The sequence below is a fragment of the Adelges cooleyi genome, unplaced genomic scaffold (assembly GCF_023614345.1).
Source record: "Adelges cooleyi isolate 19-005CV unplaced genomic scaffold, UGA_ACOO_1.1 ACOO_flye_CR_arks_rails_tigmint_CR_PRNA_0, whole genome shotgun sequence".
Classification (NCBI taxonomy): Eukaryota; Metazoa; Arthropoda; class Insecta; order Hemiptera; family Adelgidae; genus Adelges; species Adelges cooleyi.
Genome location: NW_026095750.1, coordinates 286359 through 312709, shown reverse-complemented (window position 1 = coordinate 312709; position 26351 = coordinate 286359). Strand labels below are relative to the sequence as shown.

The 26351-nt window shown below is 31.7% G+C and overlaps 1 protein-coding gene and 1 long non-coding RNA gene across 2 annotated transcripts; both read right to left on the bottom strand.

The window, feature by feature from the left end:
* Positions 1–3352: 3352 nt before the first annotated feature.
* Positions 3353–4476, bottom strand: LOC126832719 (probable ATP-dependent RNA helicase ddx56). Its single transcript, XM_050564013.1, has 3 exons — positions 4361–4476; positions 3750–4265; positions 3353–3545 (listed from the first exon to the last, which is right to left on the bottom strand). Exons 1-3 carry the CDS (start codon positions 4474–4476, stop codon positions 3353–3355), a joined length of 825 nt encoding a protein of 274 aa, XP_050419970.1.
* Positions 4477–24637: 20161 nt separating this feature from the next.
* On the bottom strand, positions 24638–25765 carry LOC126847388 (uncharacterized). Its single transcript, XR_007687063.1, has 3 exons — positions 25625–25765; positions 25370–25558; positions 24638–25303 (listed from the first exon to the last, which is right to left on the bottom strand). It is a non-coding gene; the product is annotated as an uncharacterized LOC126847388 (long non-coding RNA).
* Between the last annotated feature and the right edge of the window lie 586 nt (positions 25766–26351).

The following is a 26351-nucleotide window of genomic DNA, read 5'->3' as shown; positions in this document are numbered from 1 at the left end:
ATGGCCATACTATTGTCACCCCAACAATACAATCCTGAAATCCTATTACAAACAGTAATTCGTTCGACCTTCGCAACGGTTCACGTGTTTAAATTCAGTAGTTCAACCAATCTTACTGTCATGTCGACATTTTCTAAAAGAAATGCTTGGTATTCAAACTTCATTATTGACGACTACATGAGACTTCTCGTGAATTATTCCAAGTCAAACGTTTATGCATTTAATACGGATTTCATTAATCAACTCCTCACACATGGCTTTGAAAACGCCAAGAAAAATTTAATCGAACACAACATATTTTCTAAACAATATTTGTTTTTACCAACAATTGTGTGCGGTTGCCATTGGATTCTAAACACAGTACACATCCCATCACATACTATAACACAGTATGATAGCTTACACACATATTTTCCGCAAGTAACCAATACCATTGCAACCATGTTGAAACAATACACAGATCTTATGAACATTGATCCAATTAATTGGACAATCGTTCAAGGTGATTCTCCCTATCAAGAAAACGGGTATGACTGCGGAGCTTTTGTTCTCGAAATGACCAAACATATCACTATGGAAACACCATTCAATTTCAATCAGAAACATATGTCTCTTATTCGTATTCGACATGAGAAGGAATTACGACTTCAAACAATACTACCAATACTTTTACGACATGGCATCGATGGGAGCAATAATCAATCATCTCAAACTTCTAAAAACACAACATTATCACCCAACTCAGTATCAGGTGAGTCCACTGAGTTAATAAACTATAAAGCCATAAAGAACAAGCGTAGACTCAAACGTATGGGTTATAAAAGACCACGAAATCACAAGAAAAAGAACAAAGCAAAAACACATGATCACACATTATCACAATAATACACACACTTAAATTCTTTAGACAAAAAATATAATATATTCATAATAAAATAAAAAAAGGGGAAACAACATGTATCACATTTCATTATATTCTCATAGTTTAAGATAACTAACCATTATTATTATCATAATTACTATTATTATTTTATCCATTATTATACACCTTATCATGTTACGAGGGCGTAACATAAAAAAATTAGCCCGCACTTTGTAGTAACATAAAGCATATGTTTAAGTTTTAACTATATTTATTAAACTATCATTTTGTAATAACATATTATATATTCAAATTTATACTATATGTGACATTTTTATATAACTATCATGTTATTATTATTCAATATACAACGCGCGTAGTGTGATATAGAACCTCTTTGAATAATTTCAATAAACTTAAAATACTCTAATAGATAGCGTACATACTCATTTTAGGCGTAACATTTACATAACAATAGGTTCATTAAAGAAGGAGTTAAACACACGACTCGACACGAACTTATCCGAGACGAACTTAACCAACACAGAAACGCACTATTTAACCCAGCCCACAGCGCAGCGAAGCGCAGTTGCTCTCTCACATCTCTCTTACAACCTTCCTCTCCTTATTGTGTGGACGCCAAAGTCGGGTAGCTGTTATCAGTCCGCCGCGGCCACCAATATCTTTCCTTTCCTCATTGTGTGGACGCCAAAGTCGGGTAGCTGTTATCAGTCCGCCGCGGCCACCAATGTCCTTCCTTTCCTTATTGTGTGGACGCCAAAGTCGGGTAGCTGTTATCAGTCCGCCGCGGCCACCAATATCTTTCCTTTCCTTATTGTGTGGACGCCAAAGTCGGGTAGCTGTTATCAGTCCGCCGCGGCCACCAATAACATAATCCTTCCTTATTATCCTTACACATACATACGCCGAGTCCGTAGCGATATATAAAAATACTATATTCATTACAGTTCAATTACTTAAATACTTTAAACCGTACGAGTTTCTTATCACACACGTGTCATTATTAACCAACAAAAACACTGTTGTTCTTTCGTTCATTATATACATATACCTATACCTAATTACTTTCCTCTTAAAGGTACCGTTAAAGGACATTAATTCTAGCGGTCGAACAATCCTACTACACCCATGTGACTATTTTTGGTCAGCAAGGAATGTAGTCGGCTTATAATAACTCAGTAGACGTGGTTATTTCTGACAAGCGCACTGATTATTATAATATCATTGGTAGACCGTGTACTGAATTACACTTTAACGAGAAACAGATGGTCATAAGATAACGTTAAAACGCCAGTGTTTGAAATATTTTATGGATGAAAACATTCGTGTTAAAACAACGTTCACTTCGGCATATCAAGATCACATACTCAAGGAATATCGACAAGGTCATAGAGCTTCGAGTGACTCCACGACAAGGTATGTACTGCATACAATATTATAACACTGTGTAATAGTAAGTCTAGAGGCAGGAAGTGAGCCCTTGTAGTAAACATACACACATGCACACCCCGATTAAGAGCCGTTTTTATACTTATTTAAAATATCCATTCACCGCCGCTTCCCCGTGCTTTTCTTCTATTACAAAATAAACAAATCACCTATATCATTTTTTGTTCCACCGCAGTAAATCCTATCTAATTAAAAAACGTAAACTGTCTTCCGACGGCCACCGCATACAAAAAGTAGATTACCAGGTTCAAATGTGCCCAATAGTTTGCCACCGAGCACGTCTCCGCCATCAGTGGTAAAGTCATTTTAGAATCCAAATTTGCAATATACATAATATATTGAATAATAATAATATTTAATGAACATATAATACATGTATTATTATTATTTTGTTCTGAAATTCAATTGAAAATATTTAAATTCAGACACAGAAGTTATGTGTGTCTTCAGTAATCTACTTGAGTAATATTATAATATTATTAAAATGTAATAATATTTAGTGAGACAAAGCTGGTAAGCAATTTTTTAGTGAACTGATAAACGAATTTAAATTTACAAAAACAAATGATATATATATATATATATTTGTTTATCATTAAAATAAAATACTTTTTACATTTATGTAAAAAAATGTAAAATTAAACAGAAAAATAACTATGCAGAACTCGTACAACAGTGTCAACCCGAGTCGTTCCATCGCCTCCTCGTCACTCATTGTCTGGAGTACTGCCGTCTGCTTCACCGCTACACATCTTCCCCGACAGACTGTCCAGGATACGGTTAGATGGGACGGTGAGCCAGCATTTCGCGCTACTGGCTCGCACCGTCACCGTCGTTCCCGAGTTGTCCCTTCGTTTCCATCGTCTGGATTACTACTTCACGTCTTCCTCAACAGGCCGGCCGGACAAGTTCGGGATGCGATTGGACGGAGACAGTGGCTGCAGCATCTCGCGCTACTACAGCACACGTGTCCGCCAACGGCTTCGCCGACTTGCCGGCCACAGTTTATCGGCTGGAGTACTATTGAAAGTTGTCCGACTCGCTTTCTTCGCTTTCTGACTGGTACGACGTTGGCCGTCTCCGCTTTGTTGACCTGGGTTGCTCATCATCAGAGTCTGAACGCGGTCTCTTCAGACCTGATGATGAGCACGGCTGCGGGTCGTCCGAGTCTGACTCAACTGGTCGGCGTTCGTTGACAGGCGGGCGAATGGCGCTAAAAGTATTACAGTATGTATTCCAGTTGTTTTCTAATACTATTTCTCGGATTAGGTTATCTAAGTCGTCATCAATGATAACAAAATATGATCACCCGGCCGGAAGGAAATAAATCATTTTTTTGATGTACACATTAATTTACAATGATAAGCTATATGGTGCACAAAATATGAAAAATGTAATACCAAGCGGTCGCACTTACTTGAAATATGCAAGCCTTGCATCGAAGCTGTATGTGGGCATGAAGTTCCGGGAATATTCGTCGTCGTCGTGGATTTTGTCGGTTTCGTCTGTCTCAATTGACTCGTCATCGTTGTCCTCTGTCTCTCTGTCGTCGGTTTCGTCTGTCTCAATTGATTCGTCATCGTTGTCCTCTGACTCTGTGTCATCGTTGTCCTCTGTCTCTTTGTCATCGCTGTCCTCTGTCTCTGTGTCATCGTTGTCCTCTGTCTCTCTATCGTCGGTTTCGTCTGTCTCAATTGACTCGTCATCGTTGTCTTCTGTCTCTCTGTCGTCGGTTTCGTCTGTCTCAATTGACTCGTCATCGCTGTCCTCTGTCTTTCTGTCATGGTTGTTGACAAGTGGCGGAACAGCACTATTAAAGTATGTACTCCATTGTCTAATGACTTCCAATACTATTTCAGGTATATAGTTATTTAACTCGTCGGTGTTTATGTCAATCTCTTCGTCCGTGTCTCTATCTCTTGTGTCTATGTCGCTAAAACGAATTATACATAAAAAAACAATTGTATTATTAACACTAGCTGTTGTTAAACTCGACTAGCCAGCTACTATTTTATCAAGCTTTAGTACTTGTATATAAGGCGTTCTGGAAATAACTCTTCTTCGTCGTCCGTCAAGAAGTCTTCGTTTATGTCTGTTATATGATCAAATAAGAATTTGGGTGGATCTCTTTCTAACGGTGCCATTTTAGCTAAAAAGTGACAATATTTTCTAACTTAGTCCTATGACAATATAAATAAAATACTGTGTTTAAAAAAAAAGCTCCGAACGCATATCGCGTGACTTTGATTTGAAACAACTCTAAGAATATTATATGTACATATTGAAAAACATATTTTATCTTTTAAAAAAAATGTACAAGTTTTAAAAGTGAAAATAATTAGTCATTTAGTTTATTAAATTGGTTTTGGTAAGATAAAATTATCAGCTTTTCTTTTTCAAAATTCCTTCAGTAATAAATATTATTGAAACGCCGGATCAAGAAAGCTACAATATACAGCCGACGCATGTTGTTAAATTAATTTTTTTTACTAACTAAAAATACATTTTTTTCTAAAGCAGTTTTTTAGTATCTATACTAACAACAGAACACTTAAGTTTCTATGACTGTTAGAGTTTTATTAAATAAGTACATCCTAAAAATCTAAACCTAGTCTTACGAACACATTTCATAAAAATGTGTATCATAGAAATAGTTATTAATTATAAAAACGTAACGAGAAGAGAAAAAAAAGTATGTGGACACTATTGTACTAATTGAGAATAGTATTTTATCTTTAGTTTATGACATCATCTTATATATAAGAACTTACCTGTAATCGTTCAACGTTGTATAAAAAATCAAAAGAATGAAACTTAATAAATATATAAAAAAAACAATGAAATAAACAAAAAAACAATTAACACAAAATACAAAAGTGTTACAAGTAAATGTAGAATGTAAATATACAAAAATAATAAAAAATGTAGAAAAAACTGAAAATAATTATGCAATAAAAGTGTAAATAACAAGAATAAGTAAGTATAAGTTTGATATGATAATCGAAATAAGCTTTTTGATTTAACAGAGGTTGGTTAGAATAATTCAAAGTGTTTATCCGGGCTGTCAAGATCAAAATGCGAAGAAAACCGTGTTGTTTACAAGGTACAAGACAAAAATTGCCTTGACGACCAAACGGTGAAATTATTATTAAAAATTTTAATGTTATTTTATCTAAAAAGGGACAATATTTTACTTAGTCCTAAGATATAATTAAAACACTGTGTGACTTTGATTTGAAATAACTTTAAGAATATACAAACATAGGTATTCGAAAACATATTTTACCTTTTGAAAAAAATGAACAAGTCTAGATTTTTTTTAGTACTACCAAAAGTACACTTAAGGTTCTGTGACTATTTATTAACTGTCCTTTAACAATAAAGAAATACTAGCGAGAACCATTGTAAAACCCAACAATATAAGTCTTTTACTGTTTTTTTTAAAGTTAAATTAAATAAGTACATCCTAAAAAACTTACCCTAATCGCACGAACACAAACAATCATATAAATGTGTATAGTAATAATAATTAGTGAACGTGACGAGATGTGGAAAAAAGTATATAGACACTAATATTAATTGAGAATAGTATTATACCATTAGTTTATAATAACATCTTATATATTAAAAGTTATTTAAGATCGGGAAATGTATCGTCAAAAAAAGAAAGAAAATTAACAAATGAACACAAAAACAATTACTTACTTACCTGAATACTAGTTCGGAACGCTATAGTTTTGTTGAAGACAATATCCAATATTGTTAAGTTTCAATTAATAATTTATTGTTCCAAAAATACACAAAATAGTTATTATGGAAAAAACACAATTTTATAAAAAGTAAATGACTTTAAATAATAGCAATTAGTTACATATATTAAATAAGTCACTATAAGAATAGTTTAACCAAATTATATTCACCAACATAGTAAGTTTAATAGATATTTTATCGTTTAGAAGGTCGGTTAGGTTATGCAATACAATGCATAACTTTTTTCCTGCTCTTTGGTTTGATTTGAAGTGTTGATGGTTTTATAGCTTTAAGTCTGCCGATCACGTACACCATAACCAAAAGTTCATACCTGTCAAAATTGCCTTCTAGAAATGTTTATAAAAAAAAGGCGTTTTTTAGTAGTTTCTCCCGATAACATTGTACTAATTATAATGTACAATCCTTAAACCACATAACGTCATCTGCCATCCCTACCATATTCTCTGAGCATCGCCCGGCGATCGGGCTATCTTCTTGATTTTATGTCGAAATTTTATTATTTGATATAAAACGTAAAACAATCCCATCTATTTGTGTTCTCTCGCTTGAAAAGTACCAAAAAAAATGCCTATATATGGTTAAATTTTCCTTTTCTGGCATCAATTTTGACATGTATGAACTTTTAAGTATGGTGTATGTGCTCAATAGACTAATGGCAATAATACCATCAGAACTTCAGAACAATCTAAGGAGAAGGCAAAAAGTTATGCATTGATTTTTGCACAAGTGTCGAAAGAAAAGTATTTTGTGTGTGAGTAAGCACAAGTCGTTTTTCTGTACAAATAACACATTGAATCTTGGCGCGCTTAATATCAGCAGACAGGGCGTGACTTAGCGGTTACAATGCAGGGTCGTGCATCTCTCTAGCTGCACTCCCTGCTGGGTTAGAGCCCTTAAAGGGCAAATTTGGGAAATTTCCCCAGCAAAAGTCGATTGTTGAATTGCATAACAACAGCCGTCGACGGACGGTTATCAATACTTAGCAACCGCGAATAGGATGATTTATATTTCGGAGAAGGGGACGTCTTCACGGGACTTAACAGTAGTTATTAAGAAGACAAGGACCACGAGGGCCGGCACTTGACGTAACGCATATATTTCATTGACTGCTTAAATTTAGAAAAATTTACTACAACTTTTGACTGGTTGGATAACTATTTTTAATGCTATAAGAATTAAAAACTTAGGATGGGATAGGAATAAGGCATGTTTTGGAAAAGCTGTGTCAAGAAAGCCAACTTATGTATTTTTAAAGTGAACATGAGGCGTCCTCTTAAAAATGTATAGTAATCGATACAAACGTGAATTTTAGAACAAGTTCCAGAACTTTGGACGATTTCAATGGCATTTCTTCACGGACTTGGCGTTAAGAGGTAATATTTTTTAAATTGCCTTTTTCTATGATACAAACCTAACTTTTTATGAAACCAAATTTGAAGTTTCAAATATTTTTATACTTTACTATTATAAATCAGTATTATAAACGTCTAATTGAATGATTAAGAAAGACTAGTCAATGTCCAAAATGTTATTTATTTTAGTTTGATATCGTTACACGAAATTATTTTACTTAGTCTATACATTACCACAACTTTTTAAGATTAAGTATTTTCCAAAAATTTACTGTTTTGGCGTATTTTTTAGTAAACGCAAAGAATAACGATGTACATTATTAAACACAGGGAACACCACTAAACCCCTATTGACGTATAGAGACATAACACATATTTATTTATACATTTATTCTTTATAAATTTCAACTCGATCCGACCCCTTGTCCCGAAATTAAAGCCAGTAAAATTTAAAACTAGTATTGTTTAATGTTTCCAAATTTTAGCTGTGAAGAATTTTTTAAATATTTTTTTATTATTAGTGAATCAAAAAAAGCTATTGGATGAATTTTAGCACATATATTTTTCTATGCTATTCAATATTTATAAGGCTTATTCAATTCTTCGACTTATTTAATGAAGGGAAAACAGGACAAATTGTAAGGGAAAATCCAATTATCATAATAGTTTATTGTACTTAAGTTTTGTAACGATAATCATAAATCAAATAACAGCGAGGAAAGGTAAAAGAACACATATTTTTTTAATATGTTTTCTTAGTAGTAAATTTATAGAATTTTATTAGAACAGAACTTATCTTATTATGTTATGTGTATATATAATAAAAACTTTATTTTCATTGTAGGTTAAGTTTAGGTTGTTTTTGAAACAATTGACATGACATAACATTGAGGTAACACTTACTTACAAGAAAAATGAAGTAAGTACGGTAATTGAAACCAAAATTTATGTTGATAGCTTTAAGATATTGTTGCTAATAGGAAAAAACAAAAGGCTGACGAGAACACAGATATGTGTCTTAGATTAAATATATGATAACTTACCATTAGATCGGGTTCTATACCCATGCGGTATAATGATTTGAATTTGATAAAAGCCTGTGTTACATCTTATAACAACTTAAAAATTTAGAAACTTAGGAGATAATGATACTGAAAATTATGACAATGACAATACCGAAAACATAGGGGCTGGTGACAGATTGTTGGGCGTATGTGAACCCGGTAACTTAGGCATAATTATATAGTTTTTCTATTTTGTTAATTGAATATAACATAAAAATTATAAAACAAGGAAATTATAATTCGTTTTTAAACGCAGGAGATTTCATTGATTTAACCCAAGACAGCGATGATGGAAGTGAAACTGAAAATAAGAAAATTACCGAGATTGTTCATTGATTTTCTCAAAATTGAGGTAATTTTATAATCAATGATTATATCTGTCCTATATTTCTATGTTATTAAATTGTTTAAGCCCTTAGCTCAGTATTTCTATTAGTTACTATTGGTCAATGTTCATAATAGTATAATAAAATGTAAAACTTTTTATGTTCTTGTTAGAATCCAATAAATTTTGATCCAGCCTTTTTTCAAACACGCAAAAGGAAGGATGAGAGAATTAATGTTATGGAAATTATTATGATTATAAACTTAATCATTTTTATCAAATTTATATTTTTGTTAAAACCAGTTGAACCGGTTGTAAAAAAAATGCACGTTGTTAACTCTGAAGAAAATAATTTTGTAGATTTAACACTTGATAGCGATAATGAAGGTGAAGATCCGAAGAAACCTGATAACATACACGAATTAAACATTGAAGAGAAAATTACCATCAAACAACCTGGTATGGAAGTTGAGTTCAGACAAATATTAAAGGACGTTAGAAGAAGACTGACTGTTTTTATGATTTTGAATTTATTGTATGGGTTCGTGCATCAAATAAAAATTTTAATTTAATTGCGCGCGCCACGCTGTACCAGAACGGAGGTATGATATCGGCCGTACTTTGACCGCGACTAAACGTGTTTTGTTTTTGTTATCTAAATACCGTCCGCTATCGACTTGGTCGGTGCGCCTTTAGCTGTTGTATTATTTTTTTTCTTGTTGTCACGTTGTTTTTTGCTCAGCCGTCGAGGCGTTTTTATTTTATATTGTATTTGGCCGTCGAGGCATTTATTTTTCGTTTTGTTAATTGAATTGTCATTTTTGTCGTCGAGACATCTAAAAAGATAAAATAATTTATTGTCGTTCGGCCGTTGAGGCGTTGTGTAAGTTGTATCTGGACGTCGGGCAAGTCGCAAGTAAAATATTATTCACTTGCTTTTTCATATGTCGTGTTGAAGTAATCCATACCACAGTTAAACGAAGATAATACTGAAAGAAGGACGTCTCAATATGTTAAGTATTAAATTGAATTGTATACAAAATATTATTATAAATTAGTTTTTAAGGATTTCATGTTTATTAGTATTTCTGGCCAGAAGGTAAGAATTGTATTGTATGAATTATTTGCACGCTATAGTGAAGTAGTTTTAAAGAATTACAGAAACCAAATGTTATTTTTTTTTTTATAAACCAAACTATATACATTCCATATTTTAATGTTTAATAGTACAACCAATATTTCTGTTGATTAAGCGTCAAACGCTTTAACATTTCAATCCATAGACCGGATAAGGTCATACTATTTGTTCCCTCCGCCTTAACAGTATGCTTCATTTCATAAAATTTGTATTGTAATTTTGTATTGATAAATGTATAACTTGTTTATTTATGATTGTTTAAAAAAAAATTTTACTTTTTTTTTTCATGCTACATTTGTAGCTTTTTTTATGAATTGTAACTTGTTTATTAGGATTTTTAAAAAAAAACATTTGTAACTTTATTTGTACTTATGTTTGATTAGTTAAGTATAATTACTTATTTCTAAATGCACGACTTTTTTTTGATAATTTAAAATATATTGTAACTATTTTGTACTTATTTTATTTCATTTTTATTTTAATAATACAATATAGGCCAAGGCCCAGTGACATATAAATTTATGTAACTACTATTATAACTACTTTTGTTTTATAAATAAGAAAGTTATGTTGTCTGATCTTTTAAAATTATTTTGTAAAGCTAAATAATTTAAATGCATATATGTAGATGAATTCACTGTGGTTTTGAAGTTATAAATGTAACTTTTCTCTATTTATAAGTAAAAACTAATGGCCCATTGGTTAAGAAATTGGACATAATTGACAATGGGAAGTAAAACAAAGTATACTTTACCATTATATGTAGGAAGACAATTTTTTATTCGAAAAAATTGTAAAACAATTATTCAAATAGTTTTCAAAAAAATAATTCGAATGATTTTTCTACTTAAATAAATTGTACACAAATTACTCAAAAAACGTTTTTTTCGAATAAGAATCAGCAAAACTCTGATGTACGTCCTCTTTTTTCCCTTGTCAGTTTATTCATTCATTTTATAAGTCATAGCACGGTCGTTTTCCGTACTGGTGTACAAAAACAACGCCACGCCGTTCTTTATACCGACCTTAGAACATTCCGGCGTTGCAGTTTGCCTATACAAAACGCCGTAAATTCAATAATTCCACCAAAACACACATATACCATAAACAACATCATTACAGTCATAGTAAACGAATAGATTGTTGAAAATTCAAACACTACAATGTATTAAAATTGTTCGTCTACATATATTTTATGAAATTAAAACTTTTATGTTCGTATAAGGAATGAAGGCTAACAATTTCAAAGTATTGAAAAATATTGATAAAAATTAATAACAAAACGAGCCGCTAAAATTAATTAAACTAATCTATTACAGTTAAATTTCTTTTTTTTGTGTTTAAAATAACGACCATATTAATAACTTATGTATGTCTATATTATTAATGATGATTTTAAATTGATTAGTGGTTTAAATTTGACAACAGAAAAATAAAAGTTGTCACAGTGTCAAACAAAGTTTTACAGTAGCGGGATATTGTTTTAGTCAATAATAATAATAGTAAAATATTAAAATTAAAATATTAGAAACTTCAAATTTGGTCTCATAAAAAGTTAGGTAGAAAAAGGCGAGTAAAAAAAAAAACCAGTACATTGGGGTCGTGGCATAAGTGATTTTATCCGAGAGGACTAGTACAGTAGAGTATAGGCTTAATGGAATCAAAACAATGAGGAAACGGAGAGGTCACAGGTCTACAGGAACTATTATAAATAAAAGTGATAAAATTGAATAAAATCACTTTCAAATAAACGCTTTGATGCTTATTGGTAAATACAGAACCTCAGTTTAAAACTTTCTAACTTAACTGATTTATACTGTGTTTGGTTTGGATTGTACTGGCTAGAAAATACTAACTACCGATTTGCATCGAAGCGTTTTTTCGAAAGTGATTTTATCACTTTCAGATTTAAAAATTCCTGTAAATCTGTAACCTCCCCATCCCCACTATGTCCCGATCCAACTATGCTCCGTCCCCACTATGCCCCGACCTCACTGTACTGTTTTTTTTTTTTTTTTTGCAAAAACGTAGTGGACCAAATAACACATATACAATGTCTTGTTAAATTTTGTTGGAATGGTCGTCGATTCATGTTTCAATCGTTTGTACTCCATAGTTTAAATTATAATTGCTTATTCTCAATAAAATTAATATTTATGTATTATATACTTCCATTAGAGCAATCTCACACAAACTATTTATACTTCATAGATTACATTATTTTAAAGCTATATTATACTTCTATTTTACTAGATGGACAATGTACAAAATAAAATGCAACTAAAAAAAATCTTTTCATACATCCTTAAAATTAAATCGTATACTGGTACTGTGATGGACAAAACAATAAATTTTACCTACATATATTACTTATTAGTTACATATTACTAACGTGTATAGCCACTAGCGGTCGGCTGTTGCCTGTTATTTAACAATAACCTTTTATGGATATTTTAAAAATTGTGTTTTTTTAATAATAGTATAGGAGCAGTATCATGATGTTAAATGTTCACGAGATTTGATCTAGTCATAAAATAAAGTACTATCATTCACCACTTTTAAATACTATTAAAATATATCTTAACTTGAACACAATAATAAAATAATGAAATATTTTATACAAAATTAGAGCTACAAAATTATAAACTAAAAAATTAAACTAGCACGAAGCAGATTACATATCTTATATAAGATAATTTAAACAATCAAGCGTGAATCTCTTTAAATGAATAACAGTATAACAATATGCAAAACATTAGTTTTCCATTAAAAAAATTGTGTAATAAAAAATACATTTTGGGGCAGTATACTGCATAAAAACCAACACTTAATCTGAATCCAAAAAACAACAGTCCTCCTGACAGTTTTTAGTGTCTGTTCGTTTCTCACAGCTGGTACACCGTGTTTTTAGTTTAAAAAAAAAAAATTGAATTTGTGTAAACTTTAAGTCAAAAGTGGTACTTGAGCACAAAACTTAATAGTATCATTCTGCATAGATATACATGAAATTGTTTAATGATTTGATCAATTTTTTTTAAAGATTTTAGGTGTTTTTGTTAAAATATACGAAATCTGCGAAAACACAGTTTCCCGGCAATTCAAAAAAAACTGTAATGCCGAATTTTTTTTCCGTTTAATATGTTATGGATGCATATGAGTTCCAACTACTGGCAAATTTTTAACCCGAAGGTCTTAAAATTACGGCGCAAAACCCCGAAAAACAAAAAAACTTGTACCCCCCATAGGGGGGTGGGAAATGGGTATAAATTAAATTTGACACAACTGACGTGTGCGGGCATACCAAATAAATATTTCTTATAAATTTCAACTCGATCCGACAGGGTTTTATTGGCATTAATTATGGATTTTTTTGGTTGAAATAATATGTAGAAATAATATCTTAGGTTAGGTTCGATTATTAAAAATAGCTAATTACAATGTATGTCTGTCATATAATATGTGGCTTAGCTACATATTCAATCTGCTGGATATTAAATAAACAATTATTGTTTATTATAACGTCGACTTGAATATTAGTTTTTCTCTTGATATAAATAAATCAATTACTACAACTCGGTATAATCTACACGGATCGAAAGAAGCTTTTTAGTATCTCAACCTATAATTTTTCATAGACTATCATCATAAATATAAAATGATTTAATTTTTATCATTTTTAATTTAGATAGTTTGAAATTAAATAAAATTACTAATTTTGTGAGCAAAGGTTTCTTTGTGAACCAACTAAACGGCTGATGCTATAGGCAATTGTAGTGCATATCGGTTCAGAAGACCAGTGTACTAACTGGTTAAAATCAGGCGTTTGAAACTGCGATACCATAAACGAGAATTAATACATGTTATGGGCTTAGCCTATTTTTGCATGAAGCCATTCATTAAGTTTAGTGTAGAAATTGAACCCATTTCAGCTGGGTTTTCAAACCACTGACGGCCTAGCAGATGAACGCGCACAGCGTAAACGAGTGTCCGAAAAACGGCCCGTACACTTGCGACATGGTCAACACCGTCGTTTTGGTGAACACTTGGCCGTGCGCGAGCGACTCCTCGGGACGTCGCGTCGTTGTCCCGGTCACAGTACAGCTTGATTCCCGTCTAGGACAGGCGCGAAATGATGACGCCGATCCGGTGCCAAAACGGCGAGCCCTTGCGCAATAAAAACGTGGGCGATTATGACTCGACGACGTCCGTGGACGACAGCACGTGCAACCGCCTGGTGTTGTTGGACTCGTGCTTGTACCGTTTGCGCGGAACAAGAGCTCGCGCCTGAACGAAGTGGCCGGAGGTGTTCGGCCGGCACAATTTGGTACCGCCCGACTAGCGCCTAGAAATCGTTGCCTGAGCCTGCCGACAAGTTGATCAGGTAGTACGTCTGTTGGCGGCCTGTCAGGCTAAGGTCGGTTTTCAGTTGTGATTGTTAGTCCTCGATTTCAGACTATGCTTGCAGAATGGTGATCAGGCTGCCCTGGTAAGACAGTTGGATAGAAACACCAGCAGCGGTCGTCTTTAGTGATCCTTTTCTTAATAAATAATATATTTACACATTTTATGCATAGGACCCTAGTACATTTTCTTAATAATATACTATTCTAGTGCGGTGTGTTTGGCCTTTTTATATTATATTATTCTAAAAAAATTTACAAGCAGTGACTGTTGGTTGTCGATTATGGGTTCGGCCTGCGTGATGGTGATCAGGCTGCCCAGGTACGCCTGTTGGATTGGAACACCTGCTGCGGTTTCCGCAGCCGATCAACGTGCCGAACGCAGAGAAAAACACTGACTGCCGGTCGCAGAACACGGACGGTTGGTCGTAGAACATGAACGTCGATGGCGCTGGTCAGAACCCAAGTGAAGCATTCCATTTGGGCTTTCTTGTTGAAGTCCACTTCGGAATCGCCGTCGAACATCTGGATGAATTGCCCGAATGCCAAGTCGGCCTTGCGGGACTTTAACCTGTTTGGCGATCATGGATATCATCGTCAAACAGCAGTGTTTCGGTGGTCATGCTCACCGCTCAGTCCCACGTGGCCATTCACAACAGACGCCGGAAACTGGTGCAGTTCATTTACTGCTGGAGGAACAGACTACGCGCAACCCGGATCTGGTCAATGCCCATCCGGTCGGCGTCTGCATCACCATAGACACCGGCAGCCTATGGACGCCCAAACACTTAACGGAAATCTCTAAATTCAATTTTATGTACAAAATAATTCCACTGTGCACGTTAAGGCTGGTCCATCATTTTTAACTTGACTCTATTTTTATAATAATTACTATTACAAGTATTTTAATTTGAGTGAAAACATTTCCAACTGAGAAGTCTTCTTAATAAGTTTAAAGTATTGTACAGTGTTTTTCCAAACAATGTTCCTTTTGCTGGGACTTGACAACATTATTGTGTATAGATTTTTGACATTAATTAAATTTATAATTGCAAAAATTAAATTAAATTTACAAATAAATAATTTTTTTTTGTTAGATATTATTTTGTAAAGACCTAAATACAGCATAATATGGGCATGACCAATGAAAAATTTTCAATATATTATTATAAGGCTTATGAAGAGTTTTAAAATATTTAAAACATTTTTTTTAAAGACATTTGAATTTTTTTGTATATTTTTTATTTAAAATTTATTCAAATAACAAATAGTTTTCCTTGATTTACTGATTTTATATATTTTATAAATTTTATAGGTATGTATTGTATTTATAAAAAGTAATGCTCTAAAAATAATTGAATAAAAAAAATCTTACAAACATCTTATAATATGTAGTTGTAAATTATTTGAATTTAATCACACAATGAAATAACATGATAGAAAAGAGAGAGAAAAAAACTCCGGTCAATGAGCATCCTACAGTACTGCGTTACGCACTTGTCCATGCTTTTAATTTACAATTATAATACTTAAGTACAATATATCAATTATATTCAACAAAAACAATTTTAATTTGTTTTGTTACGGTCTAAATGTTTTGTTTCTAACTTTGTAATCTATTTGAATATATATAGCATTTATATATAATATAACTATTATATTATAATTTTTACATTGTACTAATAATAAAATTATTAAATAAAAAAACTTTACACTTAACCCATGTCGCGTTAGGTGATGACAATATTACAAAATTGTATTGAAACAGATTTTAGCCCGTCTTATGACAATTGTTCGCGCATTTTTTATTACAGAAGTACCGCCAAAATTGGTTTTAGCGTGTTTTTCTAGTATATTACTTTACATTGTCATTTTTTCACAAGCTGTCACAAATTAATCACATCTGTCACATCAATGTTGTTGTTTCCGTCAAGGTAATATACAGATTATAAATTGTGGGTACTAGGGTAAGATGCGTGGATAGAAATTTGTCGCGTGTGGTGAGGCATTGTCCGATGTGCTCACTTAACATACACCCCTAGTACTGTTGGACGTAGCACATAAAAAATTTCACTGATTTGCAGAATTGGCAGCAAAACCTTCTCGTCGCACGTTCATAGACAAAAATTTAATAATAAGGGTGCCATTTTATTCAGGGACTAAGGGTGCCAATTATCTTAATCCAGCATTTTTGGTAATTTGACATGGCTGCAAAGGCATCTTTCGGGAAACCATTGAGATTGTCATGGCACCTACTTATAGGGAAACTCACCTGTGCAAGTTTATTGTTGAGCCCGAACACCGGGTTTTCATTAATGAATACGTTGAACCCGGCGTGCCCCAAGTGGATCATGATCGGCGGACCGGCTTGGTCACACCTGGACTCCGAGTATGGATTGAACGCGTAGGTACACCTGTACGCTACCTTTTTGCGACGGCCATGTCCATGAGCAGATACTACTAGAAACTCTCGAATATCACTTGTATATGGTGCAGGTTCGTCCGGTCGTTGTACAGGATCGAGGAGTGGTCGCTGAGCGGCAGCTTGCTTAATACCGGTGCGTTGTCCACTGGCCTGCGCGTCCTACAAATACACTAGTTAGTTGGCCAGTGACAAGTTTTCGGGCGATATTAATAGCCTGGGGTGTGACACGACACCGTTGACTTGGTCAACGGCCGCATCGTTTTGATCTCGTCACCCTCCGCTTACCCATGCGATAACCGGTGGACGAACATCACCCCACCTGTGCGACCAGTGTCAAAGTCCGTCCACCCGGGCGGATCGACCACGGAATCACGCTTCCGCCCCCCTTGTCCCACACCGTCCCATTTCCCAACAATATATATTTTATTTTTTATTCTCGTGTTCGTGGAGATCATTTAATAAATGGGCTTACGCCCAGTACCACGGACCAAATATTGTGTTAAATTATTTATTTATTTTTATTATTTCCCCATGTTTCTTTTTTTTTAATTTGACGTGCGATCCCTTAAACGGGTCCCTGTCAGGTGCACCAACCCTGTCAACAGTTGCTGGCCCAATATGCTGCGTACCGTCTTGTCGACGAACAGACTGAGATCCCACGTACATGTTGACGAGCTTGTTGGTGGACCGGGCGAATAACAACGAACGGTTACTTAAGACAGAAGTGACATTGACCTAGATGTTCTGCGATATCTTTTGGGACGAACAGTGTCAGAGCTACAATCATGATTGTTGGTCAGTGTTAGGTTTGAATTGAAAACGGAAGGTAAATAAAAATATATATATATTTATATTCGAATAATTTAATTGCAATTTATTTGAATAAATGATGAAAAATAATCATACTATTCTAACTTAAGTTATTAGTTAAAGAATACATACATTTATATTATTATTTTACAACCTAACCCGTTAAAGATTATGTGAACTTTTAAGGAATCAATGCTACCAGATTTAGTTATACTTGATGTATACAATTTAATGAGCTCTTTTATTTGATATTGGCTTAGACCATTGCCCTAAAGTGTAAGCAAAAAGGTTAAAATATTTAAGTAAGCCGTATAAAAAATGTCAACGCATTTTATATTTTAAGCATTTGTATAATTATTAACGATTTATTAATTACAATTTAGTTAAAAAAAAATTGTTCAAATTCAATTTTTTATCCAGAAAAATTTATATGGTCAATTTTCAAAAATTACATATAGTAGGATCTTGTTTTTTTTTATTTTTTAAAATTCTGCTAAAGCCAAAATGGCTTTTACTCATAGAAAAAATTATTTAAACTAAAAATAAGACCTTGAATCATATACAAATTAACTGATAAATTAATTGACATGGTCGAAATATATTGAAATTTTTAATACTTAAATATTGGCTTTACAAAACTCCCTAATGCAGACCTCATGCAATGCCCTTAAGAAGTAATTATTTAAAACTAGTAATTTTTTTTTTAACTAAATAGTTTATCAAATATACTATGCGTTACCATTTAAATGTTTAAGGTCATAATGGCTTAATGTAAAAGTTATAGGACTAAATTACATAAGTCCCCTTGTTTAAGTATATAATTATATTTATTTTAGGAAATATTATTTTAGAGTAATTAGTATTTTACCCATACTGCTGTAAAGCAATACACCGCGCAGAGAATCACAACACTCTTAAATTGCATAATAGTTTTAAAAAAAATTGAAATCCAATGAAGTACGTGTAGAATAGAACGACTATTACCACTAAAGTCAAAATATCAAACTAACTGAAAAACAAATACATTTGTCAATGGCCATGGCTTTTACCGATTTATATATTGACTAGTTATAAACTTTGTGAGTGACGAAATTCCATACGCCTTATGTGTTTGATATTTGATTGCTTACACACGATGTACATTCACTGGAAACGTGCATGTTGAAACGACAAACACAATGGTGAATTTTTTTATTGTATTTTATTTTTCTGGTTTTCGGTTATTGTAATATTTTTTTGAAACACAATCAGTAGCCAAAGCAGTATGTTGGTAGTAGATAATACATTTTAGGATATTGATCGCATCGTTTTAAACTTTATGTTAAATTGTGGTACGATATCTGACTGATTAGCTAAATCTGTATACATATATATTGTATTGAAAATCTATTCGTGTGCTTATTGTTTATTTATGTTTGTCTGACTATTGAGTCAGAACATTTATTTTTAAATTAAAAATTATGGTTTCTATAAACTGTTCAAAAAAGTGCACAAGGTATAACATGGAACCAATCATCTAAGCACTGTGTGTTTTACTAAATTTATAGACTTTAAGAAGTTACTATTCAACCTAATAAGGTTTCAGGAAGTGCTTATATGCTTGATTTATATATTTATTTTGATTTTGTTTAATACTTTTTGCATAGCTCAAACCTTTATTTGTTTATTCCAGATGGATTGGAGAAAGTAATTAAAAACATTATTGGGAACGATAAAACTTATAGTTTAGGTAGTTATAATTGTATAAATAATGTTTATAAATTATATAAAATTTGCAACTCAAATTTATTTTATTTTATTGTAAGTGATATAAATTATACATTTTTCTTTAGAATCAAAATGGAATTTTATGGAAAAAAACCGAGTAAGCCGTGGAAATTACTCACAATAGTTATCTGTAAACATCTTATAACGGGTTCTACTGAAATACAATTTAAAAAGAGCAGAACTTATCATGTGCATGAACTTTATTGAGATACGATTAATATTATTTTATATACTTGATATTATCGGTTTATGATAATATCAAGATGATAATACGATACATAAACACGTGACTGTAAGTTGTTCAATTTTCGCTGAACAACAATATACTATAACTAAATATCTATAATCTATCTCTTCGCTAAACTCGTCTCGGTCACTCAATAAAATTTGTGGCGCCTCTGCAAAAAAGAAAGATTCATTAACGTTAATGCCATATTATTTATATAGCGGTGTGTCAATTAGATGGCTGAGCCAATCTTTTACTACGCGTTTCCGGACAAACCCTATTAGGTAACTTGAACGGTGAATTTTCTTTTTCTTGATGTGAACGTTGATACTATAATCATCATCCAGCTCACGATGCAGCCGGTTGACCATTGTATTTACTTCTACTGGCACGTTGATTATTTGTCATCAATATCAGTGTTGTTTCCGTCAGGGCAATATACAGATTGTAAATTGTTGGTAATAGGGTAAGATGCGCGGATAGAATATTTATAATATACAGCGATCAACCACGGGCGGCGCATGGCTCGAAGTTGTCAAAAAAGCTAGCTTAGCCTTGTCTTGCCTAGCGTAGCTATCAAATGTTGTCGGTAAAGAGTTTGTTGTACAGCCACTCGTATGGTGCGGCATTGTCCGATGTGGACATTTAACATACACCCCTGGTACCTTTGGACATATATCCGAAATGGTTACTTCCGTTTACCGGTCGAATTCACCGCCAGCTCTACTTCCGTTACCTACTTCCGGTATTTGCACAAATTTACTCCTACCCAAAACATCGTACCGCGCGTGAAGATGTTTACACATCAAAAATATGATGCTAGCTCTGTCAGTCTCATCTAATAGTTACACAGGGTCATCCACTTATCTAATCGGCCTGTACACTTGCGACGTAGTCAACACGGTCGTTTCGGCGAACACTTCCGGACGCGATCACTCCTCGGGACGTCACGTCGTTGTCCCGGTCCCAGTGCAGCAAGATGCCCGTCTAGGACAGGCGCGAAATGATGACGCCGATCCGGTGCCAAAACGGCGAGCCCTTGCGCAATAAAAACGTGGGCGATTATGACTCGACGACGTCCGTGGACGACAGCACGTGCAACCGCCTGGTGTTGTTGGACTCGTGCTTGTACCGTTTGCGCGGAACAAGAGTTAGCGCCTGGACGAAGTGGCCGAGGTGTTCGGCCGGTACAATTTGGTACCGCCGGACTAGCGCCTAGAAATCGTTGCCTGAGTCCGCCGACGAGTTGATCAGGTAGTACGTCTGTTGGTGCCCTGTCAGGCTAAATAAAAAATAAAATTGCCCACAGCGTTACTATATAATATATAGTTATCATGGTGATGAGAATTATTTTACTGAAGATTTAAAAAAAAAAAATATTATTTTACTTCTATCTTGTTTTAAAACCTTATAAGAACTTTGAAGGTCTAATGTTTTAATAACTTCATATAAACAATATTCCTAAAATGTTCTGAGATAACATTGTAAAAATGTTATAACAGTTACATTGGAGAAACGTTTATAAATAATATTATCTGAGCCTTATTTTTGTGGCCAAATAAGTTTGAAGGAACGTTATTGAAAAGTTAAATAATTTAAGAACAATGATTGTAAAACATTTGGAGAAGACGCACTTTATATTTAAAACGTTTTTAAAAAGTTCTGTAAAGAATTAATTGCTGTCTGGGATATTAAACATTATTGGCTTCGGAATGCTGTAATAATTATTAACTAATAAATGTTGTTAAGATTTTAATTTTTCTGCCAAACTGTTGTCGTTATTCTTTCGATATATTTTAAGACATTATTTATTGGTATTATCGTAGGGGTTGACATAAATAATCGTTTAATAGGAAATCTCTGCGCTACTTGTCTTAGTTACAAGTAAACAATCGATTATTATTGAAAGTTTGAGAGATTCAAACGGCAATATTAAAATGTAATTTTTACTACCGAGATTTGCGCAGCGTCTCTGTTTGAATTTGGACCGCAGAGACAGCAGCTGTACATCATAAACTTCATCGCCTTAATTCGTTTGAGAACAGTGTGTGTGTGTGTAATAATAACAAGAAGAACAGTGTAAGGCAGAGCGTATGGGAACGACAAGATTGCCTGTACTTAGACCCTTTGCAGTGTTAGATTTTTTTTCTGGATAACAATTATATATATTATTTTAAAAATACTTGTAATAATACAAGTAAGTATTGAACTAAATATTGTACCATTCAGATTCCAATGACTTAGTTATTAAGAAAATATAGAAAGTACACTAGAGGTTTTCAAGTGTTTTATTTAACTTTTTAATATTTAAGGACTCGAGCGTCGTTAACTTAAATATTAGATACTGGTAAAGTAAATAAATTGAATCATACAAAAATAAATAATTGATAAAAGCCCAATAAAAAAAAGGTTATGTGTAGTTCTTCTGACAAAAACAAAATTGAATGAATTATAAATATATATATATATATATATACAGGGTGATCCAACTAACGTAAGACACTCATTTTCTCTGAAAGTATGAATATTTTGCGAATTTTTTTTTTCCTAAAATTTTAGGTACATATTTAGCTACATTTTTCAATATTTAGAAAAATTTTATCTTCAACCCTTATACGTTAAATAAGTACGAACCTCGTTTTTTCAAATGGGAACATATGTTTTAAATTCCATAAATATAAAGACAAAAAATCTAAAAAAATGTTAGCGTTTGAATTTTTAATTTTTATCCATCTAGTCGTTAGCTATGACTTTGTAAAGATATTACATTTTCTCTTAAATATTGTTATATTTCTTTGGTTTTCCAAAGACCGGGAGCCAATAAAATACGTATTTATGATCGCATTGTCCGATAGATGAGTACACAGATAACCAAACACAATAAAATGTTTTGTGATATTTTGTTTGACCAGCGTTTCATATTTATAGATTACCGACTTTTCTAACACACCGTCATGACAGGTAGGTTGACAGACCTATATTGACAGCAGCTAACGAATGGCTATTTAACCACAACAATCAAAAACCGTGGTACAAGTAGGTTGATAACTGCTGCTATGATGATAATACAAAATATTATTATCATTAGTTATCATATTTTTCTACTATCTATGTTCTACATTCAACAAGTAACAGCACAGTACAACAGATCATTGTTATGCTATTTGAAAATTATAATTTTTAGTTTTTATAGGTAGTAAACAATAGCTTTAAAATTTGGCTTACAATCTCATAAGTACATACATTGAATGGACACGCGTTGCGAAGCGTTACTATTATTTGTTTAGTTATGTTCAATTTATTCAAAATATGTTCTGTGCTCAAATAATTGTTTTAAACAATTTACACTAAATAAGGAATTTTGGATTTAATTTGCTTACTATTTTAATTCTACAGTAAATATTTAAAATGTTGCTTATTTTACATTTATAACTAACTTTTTTTTATTATATAAACAACTTTATTAATAAAAAATAATGCAATAAAGTGGACTGTGTTTAAATGATTAAGTTGTCTAAAGACTAGATGTTTGTAAACAGTGCTTTAGGAACCTACAACAAAATCACAGTTAAGTTTGAAATTGTATTAATTATCAACTTAATTTAAGCCGGTAGTTCCAAACTGTGATTCAAAATACTTTTACTTTTTTTTCTGTTTTCCCCATCCTGTTGGCAAAAAAGATTTGATTTTTCTGTAACGGTAAATTTTTCAACATCATTGATATTTCATTTTTTTTTTAAGTCAAGTTATTTCTTATTTAGATCCCGTTAATAAAAATATGGATCAATAGTTTGTGACTCAATTACACAAAATCACACAGTGATACTCAAACTTCAGAAATAAAGTTAGGGTTTGTGTCACGCAAACATTAAATTATCAGAACTTGTCTTTTTTATTTTATTAATAACTATTAAATTAAATAGTTTATATGGTCTTATCTTTTTATTAGTACTTACTAATTATTATTATAACTTATAAGGTGTATAATGTTATAATAATAGTGATTCTTAAGCCTTTATAATAAAATATGTCTGTTTCAAAAATTTCAAATTGAAAAGTTAATTCTTTTACAGTTGAATCTGCTTATTTTGATTTTCCGTATAATCAGTATTTTCTTATTTTTATTATTTTCTTCACTATTTAATATCTAGAAAATTAAAAGCTTAATAGATTTTAGTTGTTTAAAAAGAAAACCATTATTTGATATTTCCTTGTTTACTATACAAATTAAAGTATTGACATTATTAAACTATTATAACGGGTACGTTTTACTAAGATTATGTAAAAGTGGCAATATTAAATCAAAAATAGCCTTAGCTAAATTGTAGTATCTAAATTTAACAATTATTCTGTAATAAAACACGTTTTTAAGGATTTAAATTTTATGGAATTTGTACGCGACAAGTTTGTCTGATTTTATACACATACATACATGTATACTATATTTATGTATGAATACAAATAATTATAAAATCAATTATACTAACTTATAATGCATAGTTGTTAAAAATAAAATTTGTTTACCTTTAATGATGTAAATAATGGTTAAAAGAATATTTGCTGTAATGCGTATGCGACAATTTTCCTACTTTAAAGAGTTAAAAACAATTTTTATTAATTTTTACTGTGTAGTTTACAAAATTTGAACATTGATAACACATAGTCAAACAATTGTGTTGATAAATTTCAACGACAAATATATAGTATAGTATAACATTTAAAGAACAATAATAATCTTTTGTCTGATAATATAAGTATTTAACTAATAAAATATTCATAAACTAATTATTAATACAACAATAAATTAAAAAATTACAAATGTTACTTTTTTGAAAATATTCAATCAAAAATATTAAACAAAAACAATATCTATACATTTGAAATTGTTCAACTTCTATAATACTGATTTAAATTTTTTTCTTTTAACAATCGTTGGTAATTAAACAAATCTAACAAAATCAAAATTCAATAAATAAAATTAACTATAAGAATTATCTTAGGCAAGTTCTAAAAAATAATTTACTTGATTTACTGAATTCATTAAATACAAATTAATAGAATTACTACTTTTTTAAAGAGAGAATTATTGTATATTAATAAATTTGATATAAAATTTAACTTTGATAGCCAAATACCTGTGTCAGTTATAGCTAAAACTTTATGATAAAATATCCGTAATGTATGTCAGACACACAATATATGGGTTATATCATTGTAAGAAATAACTAAACTGAAAGCAGACATTTGAACTACCTTAGATAAGTTTAATCAAATAAAAATAATATACTTACATATTATTATAAATATTGGTATAATCAAGAAGCGATTCCTTGTATGTAGTAGTATGAAATTCATACATTAATTACTGATATTTTTAAAAATAAATGAAACGGGTATATGAGTATTATCAACCCACATACACAAATACATGCATAAATAATTATTTTAAGTTAACACAACACACTTTTCATTCAAATTGCTTAGTGTTGATATTATACATTCACATGAAAAAATGTCACATTAGAAATAAATGTTTTATACTTATAATTTACACCTTGATATATAATTGTAAGGTCTTGGGTCCGATTGGAAAGACATTTCCATAGCAATTGATATGTCATACTCAAAACCAATTTTACATGATAACATTGGTTTTTAAAAGATGAAATATTTTCAGTAAAAAAGCATTCAACCTAAATTAAAAAAGCTAATTGAAATCGTATTGAATTAAATTACCCATTAAACTCTAATAAACTTACCTATTAAATTAATGCTTTATATGTATAATTTACACCTTGATTTAAAATTGTAAGGTCTTCAGTCTTGGGTCCAATTGAAAAGACATTTCCATAGTAATTGGTATAGCCTATTCTCAACGCCATAGATATTTCTGACATGATAACATTGATTTTTAAATGATAAAAGATTTTCGGAAAAAAGCATTCAACCTAAAATAAAAAAGCTAATTGAATTCGTATTGTATTAAATTATCTATTAAACTTTAATACACTTACCTATTAAATTAATGGTGTGTCCAAGAATGTAACGTCAAAATAAAGTCGAGAGCAAATATTATCAATTGATATATTTAAAAAATTATAAAATAACGAGTTATGACATAACTACAATAAGCATGCTATCATATTTACTATAAAGTAAAATGTAAATTTACTAACATTTTTTAATTAAGTTAGCAATTTCTCATTTCACTAATGGAAAACGTGTGAACTTCGAAGTCGAAATTTGTTGGCGATGAGGTTATGTACAAATAATAAATATAATGCGATTTTGTACAAATAATAAAATATATTATGGGTACTGGTCACTCGATTATTCCGTGGTAACTGATGCATAGTTTAGATACTAGATTGTTATCCGAGATAACCAGCTAATGACTAGCTCCAGCTAGATTAGGTTAAAGTGTAAAGTCCGTTATCCGTAACAGTCTACCTTTCGTCTAATAATGTATGGTTATTTATTATATCTGATTATGATACGGAATGCGTTAACATCAAATTATTATTATATTTGATGTGATGACCGTCGTAATAAAACTACTTGTCTTTGTCGAATCGAATGAAATTATTAAGAAATATAGACAAAAATTCAAATCTTTACAAAGTCATAAACAGCGAACAAATGGATGAAAATTAAAAATTCAAACGCTAACATTTTTTTAGATTTTTTGTCTTTATATTTATGGAATTTAAAACATATGTTTCCATTTGAAAAAACGAGGTT